The sequence below is a fragment of the Microtus pennsylvanicus genome, chromosome 7 (assembly GCF_037038515.1).
Source record: "Microtus pennsylvanicus isolate mMicPen1 chromosome 7, mMicPen1.hap1, whole genome shotgun sequence".
Classification (NCBI taxonomy): Eukaryota; Metazoa; Chordata; class Mammalia; order Rodentia; family Cricetidae; genus Microtus; species Microtus pennsylvanicus.
The window spans coordinates 31,811,269-31,832,345 of NC_134585.1; the positions used below are offsets into that span (position 1 = coordinate 31,811,269).

General features: G+C 44.1%; 1 protein-coding gene across 6 annotated transcripts in view; it reads left to right on the plus strand.

The window, feature by feature from the left end:
- Aff3 (ALF transcription elongation factor 3) overlaps positions 1–21,077 on the plus strand; it is a 498,774-nt gene that overhangs the window by 119,605 nt on the left and 358,092 nt on the right. For 4 of the 6 annotated variants that reach the window (XM_075980378.1, XM_075980381.1, XM_075980380.1 and 1 more), the window contains exons 3-6: positions 2,401–2,475; positions 4,693–4,813; positions 6,127–6,439; positions 6,543–6,928. In XM_075980378.1, coding sequence (XP_075836493.1) covers positions 2,401–2,475; positions 4,693–4,813; positions 6,127–6,439; positions 6,543–6,928 — 895 coding nt within the window. The remainder of the gene's footprint in view (positions 1–2,400; positions 2,476–4,692; positions 4,814–6,126; positions 6,440–6,542; positions 6,929–21,077) is intronic. The other 2 variants (XM_075980382.1, XM_075980383.1) reach the window with 2 other exon arrangements.

A 21,077-nucleotide genomic window follows, 5' to 3' on the forward strand; every position in this document is an offset into this window, starting at 1 on the left:
TTGGTTTCATCTGTCCTGTTTGCTTCTGTGAGGCCTGTGTTTGTTGTTCATTCATCCTCATCTTTTATGGACCTGGGCTTTAGATAGCTCAGCTATCTCTTGGTTTGTGGGCAGCTCCTCATCTCTTGGGAGAGAGGAATAAAATATTTTGGGAGTCCAAAACACTTGTCTCTCTTGCATGATGTCCTTTTAAAACATATATTCTGAAATAACAACATCTTGATATTTGCAGGCAAATGGATGGAGCTAGAAAACATCATATTGAGTGAGGTAACCCAGACCCAGAAAGACAGTTATCATATGTACTCACTCATAGGTGGTTTTAAACATAGAAAACCAACCTGCAAATCACAGTCCCAGAGAACCTAGACAACAACGAGGACACTAAGAGAGACTTACATGCATCTAATCTACATGGGAAGTAGAAAAAGACAAGATCTCCTGAGTAAATTGGGAGCATGGGGACCATGCGAGAAGATTGAAAGGGAAGGGAGAGGCAAGGAGGGGAGCAGAGAAAAATGTCAAGCTCAATAAAATCAATATAAAAAACTACAAAACCCCCCATATTTTTGATGTCTAACTCTTATCCTAAGTTCCCTGCTTTGTTTTGGTTTATTTGAGATAGGTCTCACATCCTCTTGTTCCCACCTTCCAGGGATTGGGGTTATGGACATGTGTGACCATGATGGAGAGGTCTTCATTTTGAAACATTAGTCTAGTAATAATATCAACCCTTTCTATCCGTGTCTAACCGATATTGTAAGGACACTTAATGGGCATATGGGTGGGTGGTTGATTGTTTTCCTCAGCAAAAGGAAGAAGCCGCTAGGTTCACAAACATTGTTGTTTAGTTCATGTCCTTGCCTTGCAGTTAGGAATAGATGAGTTTTGGAGATGATGATGCTTTCTTGTCTGGATGTTTCCTCTTATGTACCGTGACTGGCTTTGGCCAGTTCTCCATGGGACTTGGCTTAAAAGATTAAAATCAAGTAAATGAAGAATAATCAGAAATATTTTATTATTGTTTTTATTTTTATAAAACCTAAAAATAAGTCTTTTAGAAGGAGTTGATTTCAAAGATTCATTTTTCTGGGTTTGCTATGCATTTGTAATAAATAATAAATAACATTATGGCAGTTGACTACCACACTTCTGTGCAAAATAAATAAATGCATTTGGTGATATACATTTGAGGAATATGACTCTTGTAATTTTTATGGAAACAAGGAAAAACTTAACAGTTGATAGAGATTCTACCATCTGTTAGCCGGGAAGAAACAGCGTGGCATTTACTAACTTTAACAGGTACACCAGCCTGCCAGGAACGAGGATTATCTAAAACTGGTCCCTCATCCCCAGGAAGCTGACCCAACTTTGCACCTGGAGGGAAATGGCTTCTTTGCTACTAAAGCAGATGGCATAAGCTTCACATTGCTCCAGAGGCATGGGAGTGAGGGGTGGGAGCCGCTCTTTCATGGTGAGAAATGAAGAGAAAGGCCCTGTGCTGGCTGCTGCACGCCTGCGCGCCTGCACGGGTTCTTCCTGTAATTACTGCAGAGGTGGACTAGTCAAGCAGCTGCTGCCTGTGTGAGCATTGGTGGAAAGGTGAAGGTAAAGACATCCAGGGAGAGATGGAAATTGCGAAGTCCCGCCTTTCTCTTAGAGTGTCATTTGCTGTAAGCAGGTGATATTTTCGCTCCTCAGGCCTGTCATAGCACAGGAGGACTGTGGTTCTTAACTAGGCGGATGGGTGTGTCGCCTTTGAAAAAGCCTCTGCTCGGTGGAGGCTACAGAGCTCCATGAAGCACAGACCAAAGAAATGGCACTGGGAAGCAGGGCTTCTTTCTGTGCTTCCTTTCCTCTCCTCTGACGACAAGAGAGTGATCCTGCGCTGGGCCATGTGGTGTCACCTAATGGCCTGGATGCATAGCATCGACCTTTTGATGTCCTAAGGGTGTTCGGTTTTTTCTGCCAGAAGCCATAGTCCGGTCATCCAGGCAGAAGCACGTAGGAAACTTTTGTCTAGCCGTGGGCTGCATTTTAAAATGGTTTTGTTTTGTCTCTTCAAATCCAAAGAGGCTGGGAGTGAGGGGTTTATTTAAGCAGGAAGAGCTCACTCTTCTCCAAATTTCCTAAATTCTGATCTGACTCTTATTCTAAAACCCCGGAAATACACTGGGTCTGATAGCCACTGATCTGACTTTGGTGTCCACCCTTTGATCTTAGACATTTAACTTTTTCTCTGCTCATAACCTTTTTTTTTTCTTGCACCTTCTGTTTGGTGCTTCCCTTAGGCCTTTGAGGGAAATGCTTCTCAGGCCTGTCCATACACAGATACTAAATGCAGGCTCTTCAGGTTTAAAGTGTTTTCTCTTCTTGTGGTGTTTGTATTTTTTACAGGGGTGAAGACATCTTAAGCCAGAGGAATGATTCCCTAGTTCTGGAATTTCAGTCATCAGCCAGCAGATGCAGGAGGTATAACTTTGGGTGTGGGGGCCTCTTCAGAAGCCCAACCACTGTCATGAACGACCACCTGCCTGTTCATCCTCCATAAGGCACTCCATACATCCCCCCCCAGTCCTGTGTTTAGTTGGCCTGGCTAAGGGTGGCCTGCATGACGTGTGTAGACGTGTCTGTCTGACGGGTAGCGCACCCAGGTGCTACTTTCATACTGTCAGTGTTGTATGTGCTGCAGAGAAGGGAAGTTCTGATGCATGTAATGCAAGGCCCGCTCTCCTCCCTCCTTCCCTCTCTCCCTCTCTCCCTCTCTCCCTCCCTCCCTCCCTCCCTCCCTCCCTCCCTCCCTCCCTCCCTCCATTCCTTTTTTCCTTCCTTTCTTTATTTGTAAATGCCAGTCGACGTCATTCTAAAGATAGAAGTTGATAATAGTCCCCTGTTGTTTAAAGTCCACTTCATGATTCTATCATACATCGTGTGTCTTCCATCTTGTCATTGTGTAAAACCCATGGGGTTGTTTATAGAAGTCGGGGGGTTCATCTGGCCAGCAGCTACCAGTAACAGCGGCTCCCTTGGCTTGGAAGCCAGGTTCTGTGAATGAGTGTGTAGAGGGTCCCTATTGGGTTGGTTGCCATCACCTCAGCCATGCTCAGAAGATGGCTGTGACATTGGAAGGCCGAGCCTCTCTATTGGTAGAGGATTTTTTTATGCAAGGACACTGGTTGGGCTCTCAAGCTTAATAACTTTGGGTAATGTACTAAGAGGATGAATTAAAATGCTAATGACCTCCTTGCTCGGATATTTTAGCATCCCCTAATTTTAAATTTAAATTAAATGCCTCAGGGGCAAGAGTAGCCTTGCCACAAGCAAGTGTAGTGTCACCTCACGGACAGTGACTTTAAATATGTCCTGGCCACATGGACTGAACTGGCATGAGGAGTACTTTTTTTTTTATCACCGTGTTTTTAACTATTTAACTTTTAAAATATTACTATTTTCACAAAGTTCTTTTGAACCCACAGATCCTTTTATTTTTAACCATATGTTAATAGCCGTACTCCGGATTTCAAGACTCCTAAATGTCTCAACACTTTCTTCTCAACTACCATCATTGACCGTACAGCAATGCCCTAAGAAATCCCTGCCTCATAATGGAGACACTGAGGGGTAAAGAGGTGGGGTGGCTTTTTAAAAATCTCCTCTCTGGACCATGGAGAATTTTAATTAGTGGGTAGGTGTCTTGGCTCCCAGCTCACCTCTCTGCTCCCTAGACCACATGATGACTGGGTCACTCTCGTTCTTTACTTCTGCTGGGAAATGAGGGCATTCTTGGGGATGCGTGTTTCCCTGATCGCCGCACGCTTACACTAGGCCCGGAGGCCAGTGTGTTTCCTTTCATTAGGAAGAGAACACTTTCTCATCACTAGTTGTATTAGCCCCTTTATTTTCTCCTTAGGAGGGGAATGGCACACTTTACTTCCCTCTTCGTACTTCCAATGGTTTGGTGTCTGGCCATTCCGTGATTGTATTTTGGCAAATAGATGATTCATTGTCTTCGGCCAAAAGGCTTAGTTCATGATGATAGTGATATAATTCAGTTTTCCATCCTTCCTTTGCCGCCTGTACCCCTTTCTCCTAGCGCATTTTCTTTTCTTACAGTTGGGAGGCGTGATAGTGTCAGATATATCAAAAGGAAGAATTGATTCCGTTGTCGTTTGCCGACTTGACTGATTAGCAGAGATCAGGAGAAGGCTCGTAACTGTGAAACCCACTGCAGCATGGGTTTTAACAGCTCTTTGGGGAGCTAGTTAATGATAGAATCACTGCAGAAACACAGACATGCCACACACACACACAATCCCAGCCAGGCGCATTCCCATATAACACTCAGAGGCAGTGTCATGAGAGGAAGTAGGCTCATAATTTCTATTTACACATCCAAGTAATTACCGCGGGCCCGAGCAAGGTGCTCAGTCTGCTGTCAGAGTTGCTTACATAGTTCCTTTCTTGCACTACCAGGCAGAGGAGTCTAAGTCTGGTTGGAACTTGTCCTGCGGATTTTTCCTCTGGGAGAATGTGACTCTCAGGCATGGAGTTCAGTTGGCCTTCCGAGCCAGACTTTAAGCTCATCTGTGTTCCTGTGGTCATTGCCATTTGTCCTTTAACCGGGTGTCTGTGACTTTGGGCTTGGCTCTTTAATTTGGGGGTTGTTCTCTTTCCTTTCTCCTGGTGCAGCGTCTATGAACCAGATAGGAGTGCATTACGGAGGAAAGAACGAGAAAGAAGAAGCCAGGAAGCGCAGCAGGACAGTGGCGGCTTTAATTCCAGTTACTCTCTCTTCAGTGAACCCTACAAGGTAGATGGTTTTCAGCTGTTCACCTCCCCTGTAGCTGCCAGGAATGTCCTGTGAAGGAGTCGACAAGAAACTCCAGTTAGTGTTTGGTCTGTTTAGCCAGGGAAGATAGCCCCACCCCTAAATAATGATATTTAGCTTGCAAGGCTCCGTGGGCTCCTTTACTTCATCGGTGAAGTGTGACACTAAGACTCACTTATTAGGATTTTTATCAATAATTCAGACTTCATCTCTTTGGTTTTAAGATTAATGCCATCTGTTACGTTTTCTGAGCTCTTAAAAACTATTTAAAAGGGTTTAGGTTAGATAGTTGATATCTGTGGTCCATGCAAGGATCAAGGCACCTGTTAGGGCTAATGAAATTGGGGTTTTTCAGGACTGTGCAGTGAGGGGAGGTGGCAGCTACCAAGCCTGAAGACCTGAGTTTTATCCCTAGGGCCCAGATGGAGGAGGGAGAAAACTGAATCTTACAAGTTGTCCCTTCCCTCCTTCCCTCCTTCCCTCCCTCCCTTCGTCCCTTCGTCCCTCCCTCCCTTCGTCCCTTCGTCCCTCCCTCCCTTCGTCCCTCCCTCCCTCCCTCCCTCCCTCCCTCCCTCCCTCCCTTTCTCCCTCCTTCCCTCCCTCCCACACAGACACACTTTATATAATTTTTTAAAAAAAGATGTTGCAAAATCCCTTCTCGTTTTACCCGAAGTCCAGCTACTGAGACACGATTGCTGTACTCACAGAGTTCACCTTTTTTCCAAAATGGAGTGTCTTCCAAGGTTCACAGACATTTCAGGATGCATGCAATGCAGACAGTTTAGGGTGGGAGAATTTTGCATATTTGATCTTATATTACTTCTCAGTTTACCCAAGTTCCTCTAGCTTGACACACTGTGTTTCCTGGCAAGAATAATTACTTATTTAGAATTTGGAAGCAAACCTATACTGAGCCAAATCTAAATTTTCAAAAAAAGCTTTTAGTGTTTCTGCAAAACAACCATAATCTAATCCAAGAAAGACAATATAGACCATTTTGTGAAGTTATAAGAGTAAATTTTCTAATTTCTACATTACATACATATAAAATAACATATTTTGGTTATGGCGCGATATACCAAGGACAGCTTTCTTGTTTTTTAATATGCCCAAGGCTATCTATTACTAGTTTCCAGCTCTTGAATAATGGAGGCTTATAGCTATCTTCAGAGTCCAAAAAAACTTGGATTTCCTCCCTCAGCTCTCATTCTGAATCTATCTGTTTTGGGCATGTTACTTCACTGGCACCTATGTCTTGACTCTATAGTATCATGGATTTGTTTTTATTTCTCCAGACTAACAAGGGGGATGAACTCTCCAACCGGATCCAGAATACATTAGGAAATTATGACGAAATGAAAGACTTTTTAACCGACAGATCCAACCAGAGCCATCTCGTCGGTGTCCCCAAGCCGGGTGTTCCCCAGACTCCCGTGAACAAGGTAGATGAGCATTTTGCAGCTGAGTCAAGAGCCCAGCCCCAGTCCTCATCTGTGTGTAGCACTGCGTCTTCCACACCTGCAGCCGTCTCTGTGCAGCAGAGTAAGAGGGGCACCATGGGCTGGCAGAAGACTGGGCACTCATCGTCTGACGGCCAACAGAGAGCAGGTAAGGAGGGGCATAAGGCAGTTGCTTTGCGCAGATCTCAAAGAACCACAGTGTGCGTGGAGTCCCTCATCCTCACCCTCACTGCCTTCTTCTTCCAACTCAGCACAACAGGGCTCTCTCAGGACCTTGCTTGGTGATGGTGTCGGCAGACAGCAGACAAGGGCCAAGCAAGTATGCAATGTGGAGGCGGGCCTTCAGACCCAGGAGAGGCCCCCTGCCATGGCGGCCAAGCACAGCAGCAGTGGACACTGTGTTCAGAACTTTCCTCCATCCTTGGCTTCAAAACCCAGCCTGGTCCAGCAGAAACCAACAGCGTATGTGCGGCCCATGGACGGCCAAGACCAGGCTCCTGATGAGTCTCCCAAGCTTAAGTCATCCACAGAAACTGGTGTGCACTGCACATCCTACAGAGGGGTCCCAGGCAACAAACCCGAGTCAGCCAGAGCCAAAGCCAAGCTTGCTAAGTTCAGCATCCCCAAGCAAGGAGAGGTGAGTCTGTTCTCATTGTCAGTTGCATGCAACAAATTAGCAGCATGACATGAAAATGCAGTTTTTGTGTTTCTGCCCTCTCACCTCTCCGTTGATGTGATAAGCTTTGTAGCCCTCAGACCAAAGTTATAGCTGTTAAAATTCTCAAATTCATCATAATAGGATTATCTTAAGTACTGAAACTATATGTACATATATATGTATGTGTTTGTGCATGTGTAGGAATTACTTAGGGAAGGAATGCCTCCTTCAGTTGAGTTCATAGAGTTTCATGAACGAGATGGGATTGACTAAGATATGTAACAGCAATATAAACCACTTCAAAGGCTGTAATTCAGCTTTCAAGGAGCTAAGTTTTTTTTTTCCCTGTAAAATAGCTCAGAACTCTTAACATTTTTTTATCAATTTTGAAAAGTTTTATGATAAACTTCTTAAAGGAAGTCTTATAAGAATTTGTAAAGTATTAAATCAATAGTGGGTCTAGTTGATATTCCAGTATATTAGATATCCACTCCTTTAGAAGACTTGTGATTTAGATTCACTCATATTCGTTAAACAGAATTCTTACGTGGACTTTTCTTGTGATATAAAAATATTCGGCTATGTGAGCACATTCTCCGGATGGATAAAGTATTTCAGTTCATATTCTTCCTGGTTTACATTTTGACCCTGTTCATTGCATTACATAATGTGTGGAGTCGATGCATTGAGTCTGAGAATTCTACACAAGCCTGGCTCTGGACAGGTTGTAGGAAAGGCAGTGACTGGCTGCTTGAACCACTAGTGAATCTGGATGGAAAGCAATCTTTTAGCACGTGACATGCCGTATTCCAGATTGATGATAGTTGTCAGGAGCACGCGAAGAGGAGTTATGACTGCGTGCCTTTGCTTCTGTTTGCTCCCTGCAAAGTAGCACAGGAGGTGAGGCCGTCTGCCTTTAGCAGTGTCCTTAGGAACTGCAAAGCCGTTTTTCCCTTTGACATGTTCTTCTTTAAAGATGGAGTGATGATGTGACCGGAGTGTTCTTTACATCTTAATCCAATTTATTATCCAAAAGAAACAAAGGATTTGGCATTTCCTGTTGTGTTTTTGACAAGACTGAGCATAGCGTTTCTCTTGGAACTCCCCATGGGCCACTTGGGAGATAACCTTGTTACCCAGAGATTGTCACTCAGAGAGAGACAGTCTTTTGCACTCCAGGAGGTGTTTACTAAGGTTTTAATTAGGATATGTGGTGACGTGCACCAGTAGCTTCTTTTGATTGCACGTTTATGATGTATTCTAGCAATTAGGAAGCAGGATTCATTAGAAACAATGAAAGCAAACTGTAATTCCTCCAGGCGTCTAAAAAAATAATTATTTTTTTTTTAAAATTATGTGTGTATCTGTGTGTGGGTATATGCATGTGAATGCAGGTACCCATGAAGATCAGAGATGTAGGATGCCTGGGACCCGGAATTACAGGTAGTTGGGCTGCCTGACATGGATCAAACTTTAAAATAACTGCACCTGTTCCCTAGGCCTTTGTTGGTAGGAAACACATGGATATCTCAGTATTGAACTGAATTCCTCAGGCTCTTTGCTTCTGTACTTGTCATCCAATGATCTTTGTTGGCAAAGAAAGTTTAGCCCATCCTTGAACAGTGGTGACCAACATAAGCCAGCAGGGTTCCATTTACAACTTTCCTTTTAGCTGACTAGTTGCTGAAATTATGTTTTCCTACTGCATCATCTTTGGTTTCTTAGGTAACTGTTTACTCATTTAGAATCCAGTGAGGTCGTTAGTTCTGGGTAACCCAGTGTAGCCTTGTGCAGACACCTGCATGGTATTAAGAAGGCGATTGGTGAATTACCAGTACTCTGGACATCAACATGATGCCCTCTGAGGATCCCAGAGTGGGGACAACGATGTATTGTACGAGTTTGATAATTACAAGGTCATGCCCGAAAGAAGGAGGCCTAATGTGAGAAATCAGAGTGATACATAGAAACTGTTCCGTTGCTCCTATACACAGCATTGAGAACTGTGTCTCAACTGAGAATTGAGTCTGTTGCCTCCCCACATTCTATCCTGAGAGTGTCAAAGAGGCCAGGCATGCATTGATAAGGAGATAACTGGAAGTGTGTGTGTGTGTTTGTGTGTTTGTGTGTGTTTGTGTGTGTGTGTGTGTATACACATGTACTCACATGCATGCAATATGCATGCAAATAGATGTTAGGCATTGTGTAAGTACCTTCCTCCTAACAAAGTCACATTGATGCCTTGGTGCAATGTGACTTGAGATAATAGAAATCTACAGTGTGATCTCTGCTTTCAGGATATCTATCTTTATGAATTGAATAAATCCATCTCTAGTACTTAGCCTTTTAATTTGCAATGTAGTTCACAGTCCCAACTAATTTTAAAATCAGTCTTCTAGTCCCAAGAACATTCTCTCATCTACACCATCCTTGTAGTGGAACAATCTTGTTATTTGTTTAAAAATGGAGAAATTTGGAATCTCTTTTGCCTGTTTTTATATTCCATCAAGCCTGTGCTCTTTCCTTTACAATGGCTTCATTCTGTCTGCTGCCACAGAAGGTTATTTGTTATAATTCTTTACTCTCCAATAATGGGTAATTAGTGTAGAAAAATCTAGTGCAGTTTGATATGGAAGTTAAAGGCCTCAGGAGGATTCCTTAGCCGATACACCTGCCTCTTAGCTGGTTTATCCCAGTTCAGTTTTGGGTTTAATGAAAAACATATTTTTGTTGTTAGAGCTGAGTCTCCTATTCTCGACGCCACCCCTCATTAAGTGAGACTCCCCTAGAGTGCCACTTGGAAAGGTATCTGTTGTTAGGTGAGAGGCAGGGGACTTAACAAATGGCTGAAACATGCATTCTAGAACATCATAAGACAGGTCATGGCAAATATTTTCCAATTGAAGTGAGTTATTTTTGTTACACACACACACACACGCACGCTCTTAACATTATTGCAGGTGGAGCCTTTGAGGATTGTTAACGTAGAGGTGCAGATACAGTTTTTGCGGGATTTGCAAGTTTTATAAATCATACATCTATGTAAATACATCTCTAAGACCCTTCCTGGGCATTGAGGACACTGAAACTCAAGTGTGCCTAGTTTAACGATCTTCCAGTCTACGACTCATGGGGTAATGTGAAATCGTTATTAAAATAATAACCTTTTATTTGGAAAAGTACTTCATATCAGACCCGAATTTAGTACCTATTTATATTCTGGGTTGTATGGGGTAGGCACATACATGACAGAGCCATGGAAAAGCATACTATTTTTACTTGCTGGTTGAAGAATCGAAAGGAAGCATATTAATGCAGGCCCCCGCTTGCCAAGGTGTCCTCATAGACGACAGTCAGCTTTTTGGGAAGTTTGCAGTATCTGCAGAGGTGTTCCACAGCCTATGCATCTCATTGCTCACGGCAGTGATTTGAATATGCTACTGCACAGACCCCTGACAGCTGGCATGGGAACGTATTTAAAGTCCAAGGGGCGAAGCGAACCCTATCACACATAGCTTTGTTGACCTGGAAAGAGATCTCTAAATTTGACTGTCAGTTAATGAACTGTGTTAGGAGCTTTAGTTGTGATTGATACTTCATCCACAAGTGTAGAGTAACTGTTTGGGTGATTAGATTTGCTTTGTTAAAATGTGCACTGAAATAGTTTAAGATATATTGATTAAACATAGCATTTTCATGACCAGCGTTTTCTTAAAAAAAAAAAATCACCATTTATGTCACAAGTGTGAGTAGAAAAACGAAATGCCATGATTCTACAAAATAGCTTCCCAGAAAAGCAATTAACTGATTTTGTTCCAAGTTCACAGAAGATAAATGATGTAGGCTTCCTATTTCCTGTCACTCTTGGTTACCTTTGTATGAAAATGGATTTCTTCCAAATTAAAGTCGGCACCAGCCTGTCGGGAGAAAAGGCATGTGCGAAAACAGAGTGTATATTACATATTCACGCCAGTCGGAATTTCTTAATTACAATTGAGATGTATAATGTTTTCAAATCAAAGTATGCTGTCAGATTACTCCTTGAAGAAATGAGGGGGCTCTGTGGAGCCAGGAGACTCGGTTTTGCTATCTGTTGTAATCTCCTCCTTCCCATCCTTCTCACCTCCACTCTCCATTTCCCATGACAAGGGGAGGCAGGTCCTTTGGGACAGAGTGGCTTAGCACCAGGTTTAACTCTCTGTACTTCCTCCTGTCCACAACGTTTGTATGCACAGACTCTACCCTCTGAGAACATCCACACCATGCTTGTGCACAGTCTCCTCCCTCTGAGAACATCCACACCATGCTTGTGCACAGCCTCCTCCCTCTGAGAACATCCACACCATGCTTGTGCACAGCCTCCTCCCTCTGAGAACATCCACACCATGCTTGTGCACAGTCTCCTCCCTCTGAGAACATCCACACCATGCTTGTGCACAGTCTCCTCCCTCTGAGAACATCCACACCATGCTTGTGCACAGTCTCCTCCCTCTGAGAACATCCATACCATGCTTGTGCACAGCCTCCTCCCTCTGAGAACATCCACACCATGCTTGTGCACAGCCTCCTCCCTCTGAGAACATCCACACCATGCTTGTGCACAGTCTCCTCCCTCTGAGAACATCCACACCATGCTTGTGCACACTCCCCTCCCTCTGAGAACATCCACACCATGCTTGTGCACACTCCCCTCCCTCTGAGAACATCCATACCATGCTTGTGCACAGTCTCCTCCCTCTGAGAACATCCATACCATGCTTGTGCACAGTCTCCTCCCTCTGAGAACATCCACACCATGCTTGTGCACAGCCTCCTCCCTCTGAGAACATCCACACCATGCTTGTGCACAGTCTCCTCCCTCTGAGAACATCCACACCATGCTTGTGCACAGTCTCCTCCCTCTGAGAACATCCACACCATGCTTGTGCACAGTCTCCTCCCTCTGAGAACATCCACACCATGCTTGTGCACAGTCTCCTCCCTCTGAGAACATCCACACCATGCTTGTGCACAGTCTCCTCCCTCTGAGAACATCCATACCATGGAGATGCACACACACAGGTCCACCCACTGAGGATATCTACCTCATGAGTGTGCACATGTGCAGCCTCCACCCTCTGAGAATATTCACACCATGGAGATGTGCATGCATAGCCTCCACCCTCTTGAGTTTATTGACATAATGCATGTGCACATGCACAGCCTCCACCCTCTGAGAACGTTCACACCATGGAGATGTGCATGCATAGCCTCCACCCTCTTGAGTTTATTGACATAATGCATGTGCACATGCACAGCCTCCACCCTCTGAGAATATTCACACCATGGAGATGTGCATGCATAGCCTCCACCCTCTTGAGTTTATTGACATAATGCATGTGCACATGCACAGCCTCCACCCTCTGAGAATGTTCACACCATGGAGATGTGCATGCATAGCCTCCACCCTCTTGAGTTTATTGACATAATGCATGTGCACATGCACAGCCTCCACCCTCTGAAAATATTCACACCACACAAGTGCACATGTTCAGCCTCTACCCTCTGAGAATATTCACACCATGCTTGTGCACATGCACAGCCTCCACCCTCTGAGAATATTCACACCATGCTTGTGCACATGCACAGCCTCCACCCTCTGAGAATATTCACACCATGCTTGTGCACATGCACAGCCTCCACCCTCTGAGAATATTCACACCATGCTTGTGCACATGCACAGCCTCCACCCTCTGAGAATATTCACGCCATGCTTGTGCACATGCACAGCCTCCACCCTCTGGGAATATTCACACCATGCTTGTGCACATGCATAGCCTCTACCCTCTGAGAATATTCACACCATGCTTGTGCACATGCACAGCCTCCACCCTCTGGGAATATTCACACCATGCTTGTGCACATGCATAGCCTCTACCCTCTGAGAATATTCACACCATGCTTGTGCACATGCACAGCCTCCACCCTCTGAGAATATTCACACCATGAATGTGCACATGCACAGCCTCCACCCTCTGAGAATATTCACACCATGCTTGTGCACATGCACAGCCTCCACCCTCTGAGAATATTCACACCATGCGTGTGGACATGCACAGCCTCCACCCTCTGAGAATATTCACACCATGCTTGTGCACATGCACAGCCTCCACCCTCTGAGAATATTCACACCATGAATGTGCACATGCACAGCCTCCACCCTCTGAGAATGTTCACACCATGAATGTGCACATGCACAGCCTCCACCCTCTGAGAATATTCACATCATGAATGTGCACGTGCCAGCCTCCACCCTCTGAGAATGTTCACACCACGCATGTGGGCATACACAACCTCCACCCTCTGAGAATATTCACACAATGCGTGTGGACATGCACAGCCTCCATCCTCTGAGAATATTCACACGATGCGTGTGGACATGCACAGCCTCCACTCTCTGAGAATATTCACACGATGCATGCGGACATGCACAGCCTCCACCCTCTGAGAATATTCACACCATGCATGAGGACATGCACAGCCTCCACCCTCTGAGAATACTCACACCATGCGTGTGGACATGCACAGCCTCCTGCCCTCTGAGAACATCAGGCTCTTCCTTGTCCTCCAGAGGATCAGATGTTAGAGTCAAACACTCAACTCACACGCATCATGAAAGCACTTGCATTTCTTGTTCCATCTGGGTCAGAAATTCTGAAGGTCACCATGGAGGTTAGCACATGGAAATACTTCTGCTTTTTAGCCCTTTTATGTTTAGCCAGCACATCCTAAAAGGTAAGATACTAAACTAAAAATGACTCCGGTTTCTATAATCCTTGATTGAAAAATGCCTATTAAAATAGGCCCCCTGTATGAAGGTGCACTTCCTGTTCTCTTGCCTCCGGGGGATCTTTCAGATTGATATTAGAAAGCTAAGTTTTGTAGCCTAAAGGTGGGAAACCACTTCTGAGGGTAGAGGCAGGAGGATAGGCCCCAGCAGGAGGTTATTAGCAAGCCTGCTTTGTTTCTCCAGTCTCTCTTCTCCCTTCTTGTAAATTCCCCTCCCCTAGAAAACATCTGGAAGGACTGCAAGTCTGGCTTCTCTGAAACCACAGCCTTCCTTATGTGTGTGATGATTCCAGATGTGGGGGTAATCAATCAGGAGTCCGTGGCCTCTGCGTTTGGTGTCGCCGTATAGTCCTGTAAGAGGCCTCACTATGTTTACTTCAGCCCTCTTTGGTCAGAAAGCACCGTGTGCAGTCCTGTGCAGCTGTGTAAGACACAGGACGGCCGTGGATTGGCGACAAGCAAGAACTCGGTTCAAATTCCGAGTCTGCAGCCTGTTAGTTAAGTGACTGTGGACAGATATACTCAGTTTGTACCTGCGAGAACTGAGAAAATGGCAATAGTCTGTGGCAGAGATTGTGTGTGTGTGTGTCTGTGTGTGTGTGTGTCTGTGTATGCAAGGTGTAGGGGTGGTTAGTGAAGCAGTGTGACAAGGGAAGACAACACAGTAATCCCTGACAGATGTTAGCTGTGTCAGTGATAGAAATCAGAGTAGGAAAGCAAGACGGTGTGTGGCTGAGTCTCGCAGAGGCGGGGAGGAAAAGAGTGGGGAGGAAGAGAGGATTCGGAAAAAGTATTTTTTGTGCGTGTGTGGCTGAGTCTCCCAGAGGCGGGGAGGAAAAGAGTGGGGAGGAAGAGAGGATTCGGAAAAAGTATTTTTTGTGTGTGTTTAATAACCAAAATCTTGATGACTTCTGAGATTTCCTTGGGTTAATTTAACAAAGCCCCAGTGACGTGATTCTCCCTTGTTCAGTGGTAAGCCCCCTGGCCTCCTGGGGGGAATATTCCCAAGTCTGGGATCATATTTGCTTTTTCTTTGTCTGTTTTATGTTTTTCCTTGTGAACTGTTGTATCATTGAGCTTTATTTCCAGCTAAATGAAATACAGAATCAACAAGATTTGGGTGGAGGAAAAGTTAAAGTGTTCAGGCAGTGAGTACTTAGAATGACTCATTGATCAGAGCTATTGGAGGCACAGCATATTAAATAGCATGTTTAATTGGGCTGAGCAGCAGAATCACTTATCTCCATGTGATTACCCAGCATTAGCAATACCTTTATAGAACACGAAAAGAGTCTCTCTGGTGCTATTTCCAGTCCACTTCCATAGCTGCACGCATGACCTGCAACCTCTCGACTATCTCTCCACCCTACACAGTTCTGTCTTGCCCTAAAGTCAGGTTTCAGGACAGGTGTGCCTTCAGGAGCGCTGTTGTCTTGGACCCTTCTTTCTGCAGATACCGTCCAGATTTGAGAGTCAAGGATTTGGCTGGTAGAGCCGGTGGTGACCTTGTAACAGGGAGTCATGATAAACCCTGTCAACAGCTACTGTACAATGTGGGTGGATTTATATTTGATCCAACATCTAGAACAGTGATTGGCCTGCAGGCTGCATTCAGGGAAAATCCTGGAAGTAATGATGTGTTATAATTACAAATAGCTTTATTGACTTTAATTCTACCTCCTGATGCACCCAACCTCAGATTGACAGCCCGAATCTGGGGGAAAGCTCTGAATACACTGGGGTAGAAGATCTATAAAGGCAGGGCTTTTGTCTTGACCTTTTGCTCCGTCAGCTGTGCCCGACTCATCGTTTGTGCTCATTAGTTTCTTCCTAAATTAACTCATTAGCTTAAAAGTGTGAGTCGAAATGCACTCTTCTCCAGTCGGTACTACTTCCCCATGCGAGCCTCTCTAGTTTGTCTTTGTGGGAAGTTCTTACTGGTTTTTATGGGAAGAGGATCTAGAAACTCCCTGATGTATAATTTATTGCTGCTGTTTTGAGGAGGTAGGGAGCCATATTTACTGATGTAAACACAGCACCTATAAAACGAGTCTTAGAGCTGTGTTCTGGCCTCAAAAGCAAATGCTAAGCAGGCAGTGGCTCTGAAGAGATGTTTTGTCCTTTGTCTTCCCTGTTTCTCCCTCTTTACCTCCTTCCCCTGCCCCTCCTTTTCCATGTGGTCTTCACAACAGGAGCTTCCCCCTACTGTGTGTGGAGTGTTTGTGTGTGTGTAAATGTGTGTGTGTTTGTATTTGTGCGTATGAGTGTGTGTATGAGTATGTGTGTTTCTCTTTGTGTGTATGTTTGTGGGTGTGTGAGTGTTGAGTGTGTGTGTTTCTGTGTGTATGAGTGTGTGTGTTTCTCTGTGTATGTTTGTGAATGTGTGAGTGTTGAATGTGTGTGTTTCTGTGTGTCTGTGTGTGTTTCTCTGTGTGTGTATGTTTGTGGGTGTGTGAGTTAGTGTGTGTTCTTGGAGGTGGTTTGTTTTCTAGCCACAGGATGAGAGTTGGACTGAGAGGATGTAGGATGAGGAGGGTAAGAGTGTGTGGGGTAGGAAGGGTGAGCCCATGCTTCCCTGTCCTCTGCTGCATGAATGAAGTTTTAACGGACTGTGACCTTCCAGAACACAGTTAGTACAACCCCTGTGCCTCTAAGAAAGCCCCCAACTCTTTTCCTCTTTGTGCGGTTCTGCACTTTATCAGCCCTGCCTGCCATGATTCACATTTCAGTTACCCATGGGGATGCAGTGCTCTGGATTTGGCAAGCCCAGTTCACATATTTACCTGTTGCCTCACAGATTGCTCCTTCAGAGACATTGCCACATGCAGAGTTCGTGTGTCATAGCTTCTAGCATGACTGTGAAACACAGTAAAAGGCTGGCCCTTGTCTGTGTAACACGCAGACACACAGTAGAAAACAAAAAGGTGTACACATTCTGTTCTTTGTCCATATAAGCCTGACAACAAATGGAGATCAGCTTCCTCCCCTCCCACGGTCCTTGGCACTCTCAAAGCAATGTAGGGCCCTGAATCCCCCATGAGCATTCGGTTTCTTGTCTGTGTCACCCCTACTTAAGCTTATTCTGGTTTTGGTCCTCACAGCCAAAGGGAAACATCTAGCCAACAGGCCCAACGAGGGCCGCCTTCCCAGCTGTAAATGGCTCTGTCCCTTCCTAGGGCTCATGTGGTGCACGCCTTTAATCCTGGCACTTGGGAGGCAGAGGCAGACGGATCTCTGAGTTTGAGGCCTGCCTGGTCTACAAAGCAAGTTCCAGGTCAGGCTCCAAAGCTACACAGAGAAACCCTGTCTCAAAAAACCAAAAACCAAACAACTCCCCACCCCCCAAAAAATCAAAAACTAAAAAAACCTTATGCTTATCTTCATTTGTGTCCTAGAATTTTATCATTGTTGACTGTGTCCCTTTACCTTCCTCTGATGATTAGCTTCTGTTGAATGGGTCTTTATTATGTCTCTTTGTTCAGCATCTCATATAGGATCATTCCACTCTTTTCTATATAATAATAAAGAGAAAGTGCATTTGAGCATGAATTTCCAGAGTAGCCTTCTCTGCTTCATGATAACCAATTGAATTAATTACTATCTTAAAATTTCTGTTTTAACCTTTTTATTATATTACGTTCCCAACACCTACATCAAATGGTTCACAACCTTCTGTTACTCCAGCTCCAAGGAATCTCATGCCCTCTTCTGACCTCCTGGGCATCTGCTTGTACACACGTGTGTGCACACAGACACACACACGCACACACACCACAAAAATAAAATTAATCTTTTAAAAAATGAAGAAGGGTGTTTAGTAGAATCATTGAAAAGGTGAGAAGTGTGGAAGAAGAAAGAGGTGTGTTAGGAAGATCCCGGGAGCAGGAGCATGCACACAGCGTGGAAAGAGGTGTGTTAGGAAGATCCCGGGAGCAGGAGCATGCCACACAGCGGGGAATGAATGGTTGATGCACAGGCTTGTACGGGAGAACACCTCCTCACATTGGAATGGCCAGAAAACAGAAATTTGGAATAGAATACAGGAGAAGAAAAGGCTTGGAGATGAACTGGCATAAAGGTCTGTTAGGGCACGGGAAGGACTTCTTCACCTTTACCTTGAGTGAAAACTTGGGCAGCATTGAACGGTTTGGCCTGGAGAAATGCCATGAACCAATCTAGGATGGAAAGGGTCAGCCTGGCTGTTGCATCTGCAATGGTTTAGAGCAGAGCAGAGGTAGAAGCAGGAGACGCGACTGCAGGTTATTGCGCCCACATAGGCATATTTTAGTTACTTCTGTATCTGAGTACCCAGCAGAAACAAAGGAGAGAATATTTGTCTGGGCTTTGTGTATGTTTTTCCTTACTGAGTCAAATTGAGAGAGCAAAGAGTTATTTTGGTTCCTGGTTGGAGAGGATGCCAGGAACAGCTCCATACATGGCGCTGGGAGTGAGAGGCAGCTCTTCCTTCACACGGCATTAGGCTGGGAAGTAAGAGAGGGCAACCGGAGCCAGGGCCAGGTTATATAACATCTAAGAACTCATCTGAGGTGACGACTTCCACCACCCAGAACCCGGCCTTAGACCTCACAGCCTCTCAATGTGGGCACCTGCTGGGGAGCAAGCGTTCAAAACGTGAGCTTGTGGGGCATTCCAGTCAAGCTGTCAGATCAGGAAGAGCAGATAGAACGTCGCACGCTGGTACTGAGGGTGTTGAGAAGGGAAGGTTGGGTCCCAGAAGTATTTGGATGGAGAGCTTACCAGGTGTTGAGAGTTGAGTGGTGACAGGAAGAACCGAGGACCGTTTTGACCTGAGCTGTTAAGAGAAACAAGATGCTTTCACCAGAGATGAGAAAGGTTGCACGTACGACAGATTGGAGTGAAAAAACAAGAACTGGCTTGAGCTTCCTAAATTTGAAATGTCTCTTAGCTGTGCGGGTGCGGAGGTGAGATGAGGTAGGCGGTTGGCGCCAGCAGGTGTTGGCGCTGTTGAAGAAGGGAGGCCTTTCTGGGTCAGAGACGTAGATTTGGGGTCTTGGGGGTTCGCTTGATGACTGACAACTGAGACTGAGTGAGGTCGCCTTCACCCTGAGAGACACAAGTGTGGACAAGGCAGAGAGCTGAGCCCTTGCTACAGGAAGGAGTCAGTGTGAGCAGAACCCTCTGAGTGAGCAGAGAAGGGACTAGAAGGAAGGAAGACAGCATAGTAGCAGTGTTTAGAAGCCGCAAGAGAAGGTGATAGGAAGGAAGTAGCCATGTCCCCCGTGTTGTTAGAATTAGTTACACAGAAATCTTGTTACTTTGCTGAGAGTCTCGGGTTCCTGGGACAGGTCAGAAAGAGGACTTAGAAACTCTGCTTATGAACAACTAACTCTTTGCGCCAAGTGAAGAAAAATTTTTGAAAATAATAGTTGTAAAACGTACATAACATTAGGAACATAAAGATGAATGAATTAAATTGTATTATAGTTAGGAGAAATATACATACAGAATATTGGGATAGGCCTTTCTGATTTTTTTATACTTATGTCTTTTAAATTGAGATAAAGATATATACATGGTAGTCATCACCTTTATCTTCCGCATTGTCATAAACACTTCATCAGTTCCACTGGAGAAGCTGTAAATAGTCAATGTGTGGGATTCACAGGTTGCATATCATAGAGTTGGATAACTTCAGGAGCTTTGTCTTACAATTTGCTTCATTCAGTTCAAAATTTATTTGCTTAATGTTTTCAGCAACCACTTAAGTATTCTAAATCTTTCTCTTGAATATAAGTTATTTAATAAAGAGTTACAGATGAATTTTGTCTATATTTTCATGATTTATTCCCAAGAAATTGTCTTAACCATTTAATTTCTAATTCTGAAATGAGGAGATGTTGAGCACATACAGATTTTTGTGCATTTTTGTTCGTGTCATTTACCCATTTTTCTTTTGAAATATTTGTAAGTTGTTTCTCAAGTATTAAAAAGAAATTAACACTACCTAAATAGTATAATAGGCAATGTCTTAGTTTGTTAATTAATTTTTATTTTAGTAGAGAAATTAAAATTTTCTTTCTCCTTTTGATCTTTTTTTTTAAATAAAAACTAGGGTTAGATAAACCATTCCTATAAATACAAAGAGTTAAAATTGGTTATAAAAATGTAAATAAAAGATAAAATATTATCCACCTGAAATTTAGTTTGCTAAAAGACATAAAGTTTTATTTTGGATAGTCGACTATCAGTTTAATGGGTTTGTTAGTGCATCCTTTGTAGTTTCAACTAAAAGTGTAGGCATTCTATCTTTGTGTAATGTGTAAGACATTCTTGGGAGACGACAAATCTTACGTAAGAATGCCCTCTCCTCACTTGCAGACCTAGGGCAAGCCCTGTGACTATGAGAATTTTGGAATCTCTCTATTATCAGTGTTTTATTGCTATGTGCATAGTATCTGGACTGTCCTCATAGACTGTAGGCTCCTGGGGCGAGCTCCTTGTCATTATTCTTTTACCATGATCTTCTAGAGAAAACAGTAAATTATTTTAACCCAGAGTTACGGGTATTGAGTTTTTGTAGTTGAAATACAGAGAGACCAACTTGTTTTTTAAAAGATCAGAATGCAGTTCTAATATGCCATCTCATCAGAGGAGGTGCTTTCTCCATCCAGACCGGACCCTGGGCTGCTTGCTCTGCTGGCCTCCTTCTAGAACACTTTTGTGTATTTTTTTCTTTTTTACCTATAGTACTATTCCTTCCAGTGTTTCTGGCAAATACTTCCTTTCAGGCTAGTTCGTTTTTAAACAATAATTGGTAAATGTGGTTACTTGTTAGTGTCTTGATATCTAACCCAAGGCCTTGCACACTAGACAAGTTCTCAGCTACTGGCCCATATCTTCAGCCTATCTGTCTTGTTAGTAATATGTTTTCTGTTTAGCTACTTTTCATTTTTATTAATAGGTATCATGCTTATTTAAATAATTTGAATAATGAAAATAAGAAAATTTCATATTCAGTTCAAATCCCGCTACCCAGGACAAATGGTTGTGTAAGAGAGGGCCTTAATTCCAGGTAGCATTCTCTCTCTCTTCATTTGTTTGTGTTTGCACGTGTTTCTCCATGAGGGGTCCATGTATAACAAAGGTACACACGTGTAGGTCAGAGGTCATCCTCTGGTATTGGCTCTTCCTTTCACCTTGAGGCAGGATCTTTCCTTGCTGCTGTGCTGTGCCTCAGACTAGCTGCCCCATGAGCTTCTGAGAGAGTCTCCCACCTGCTTTCCTCTAGCTGCACGTGATCGGATGGTGGACATACGCC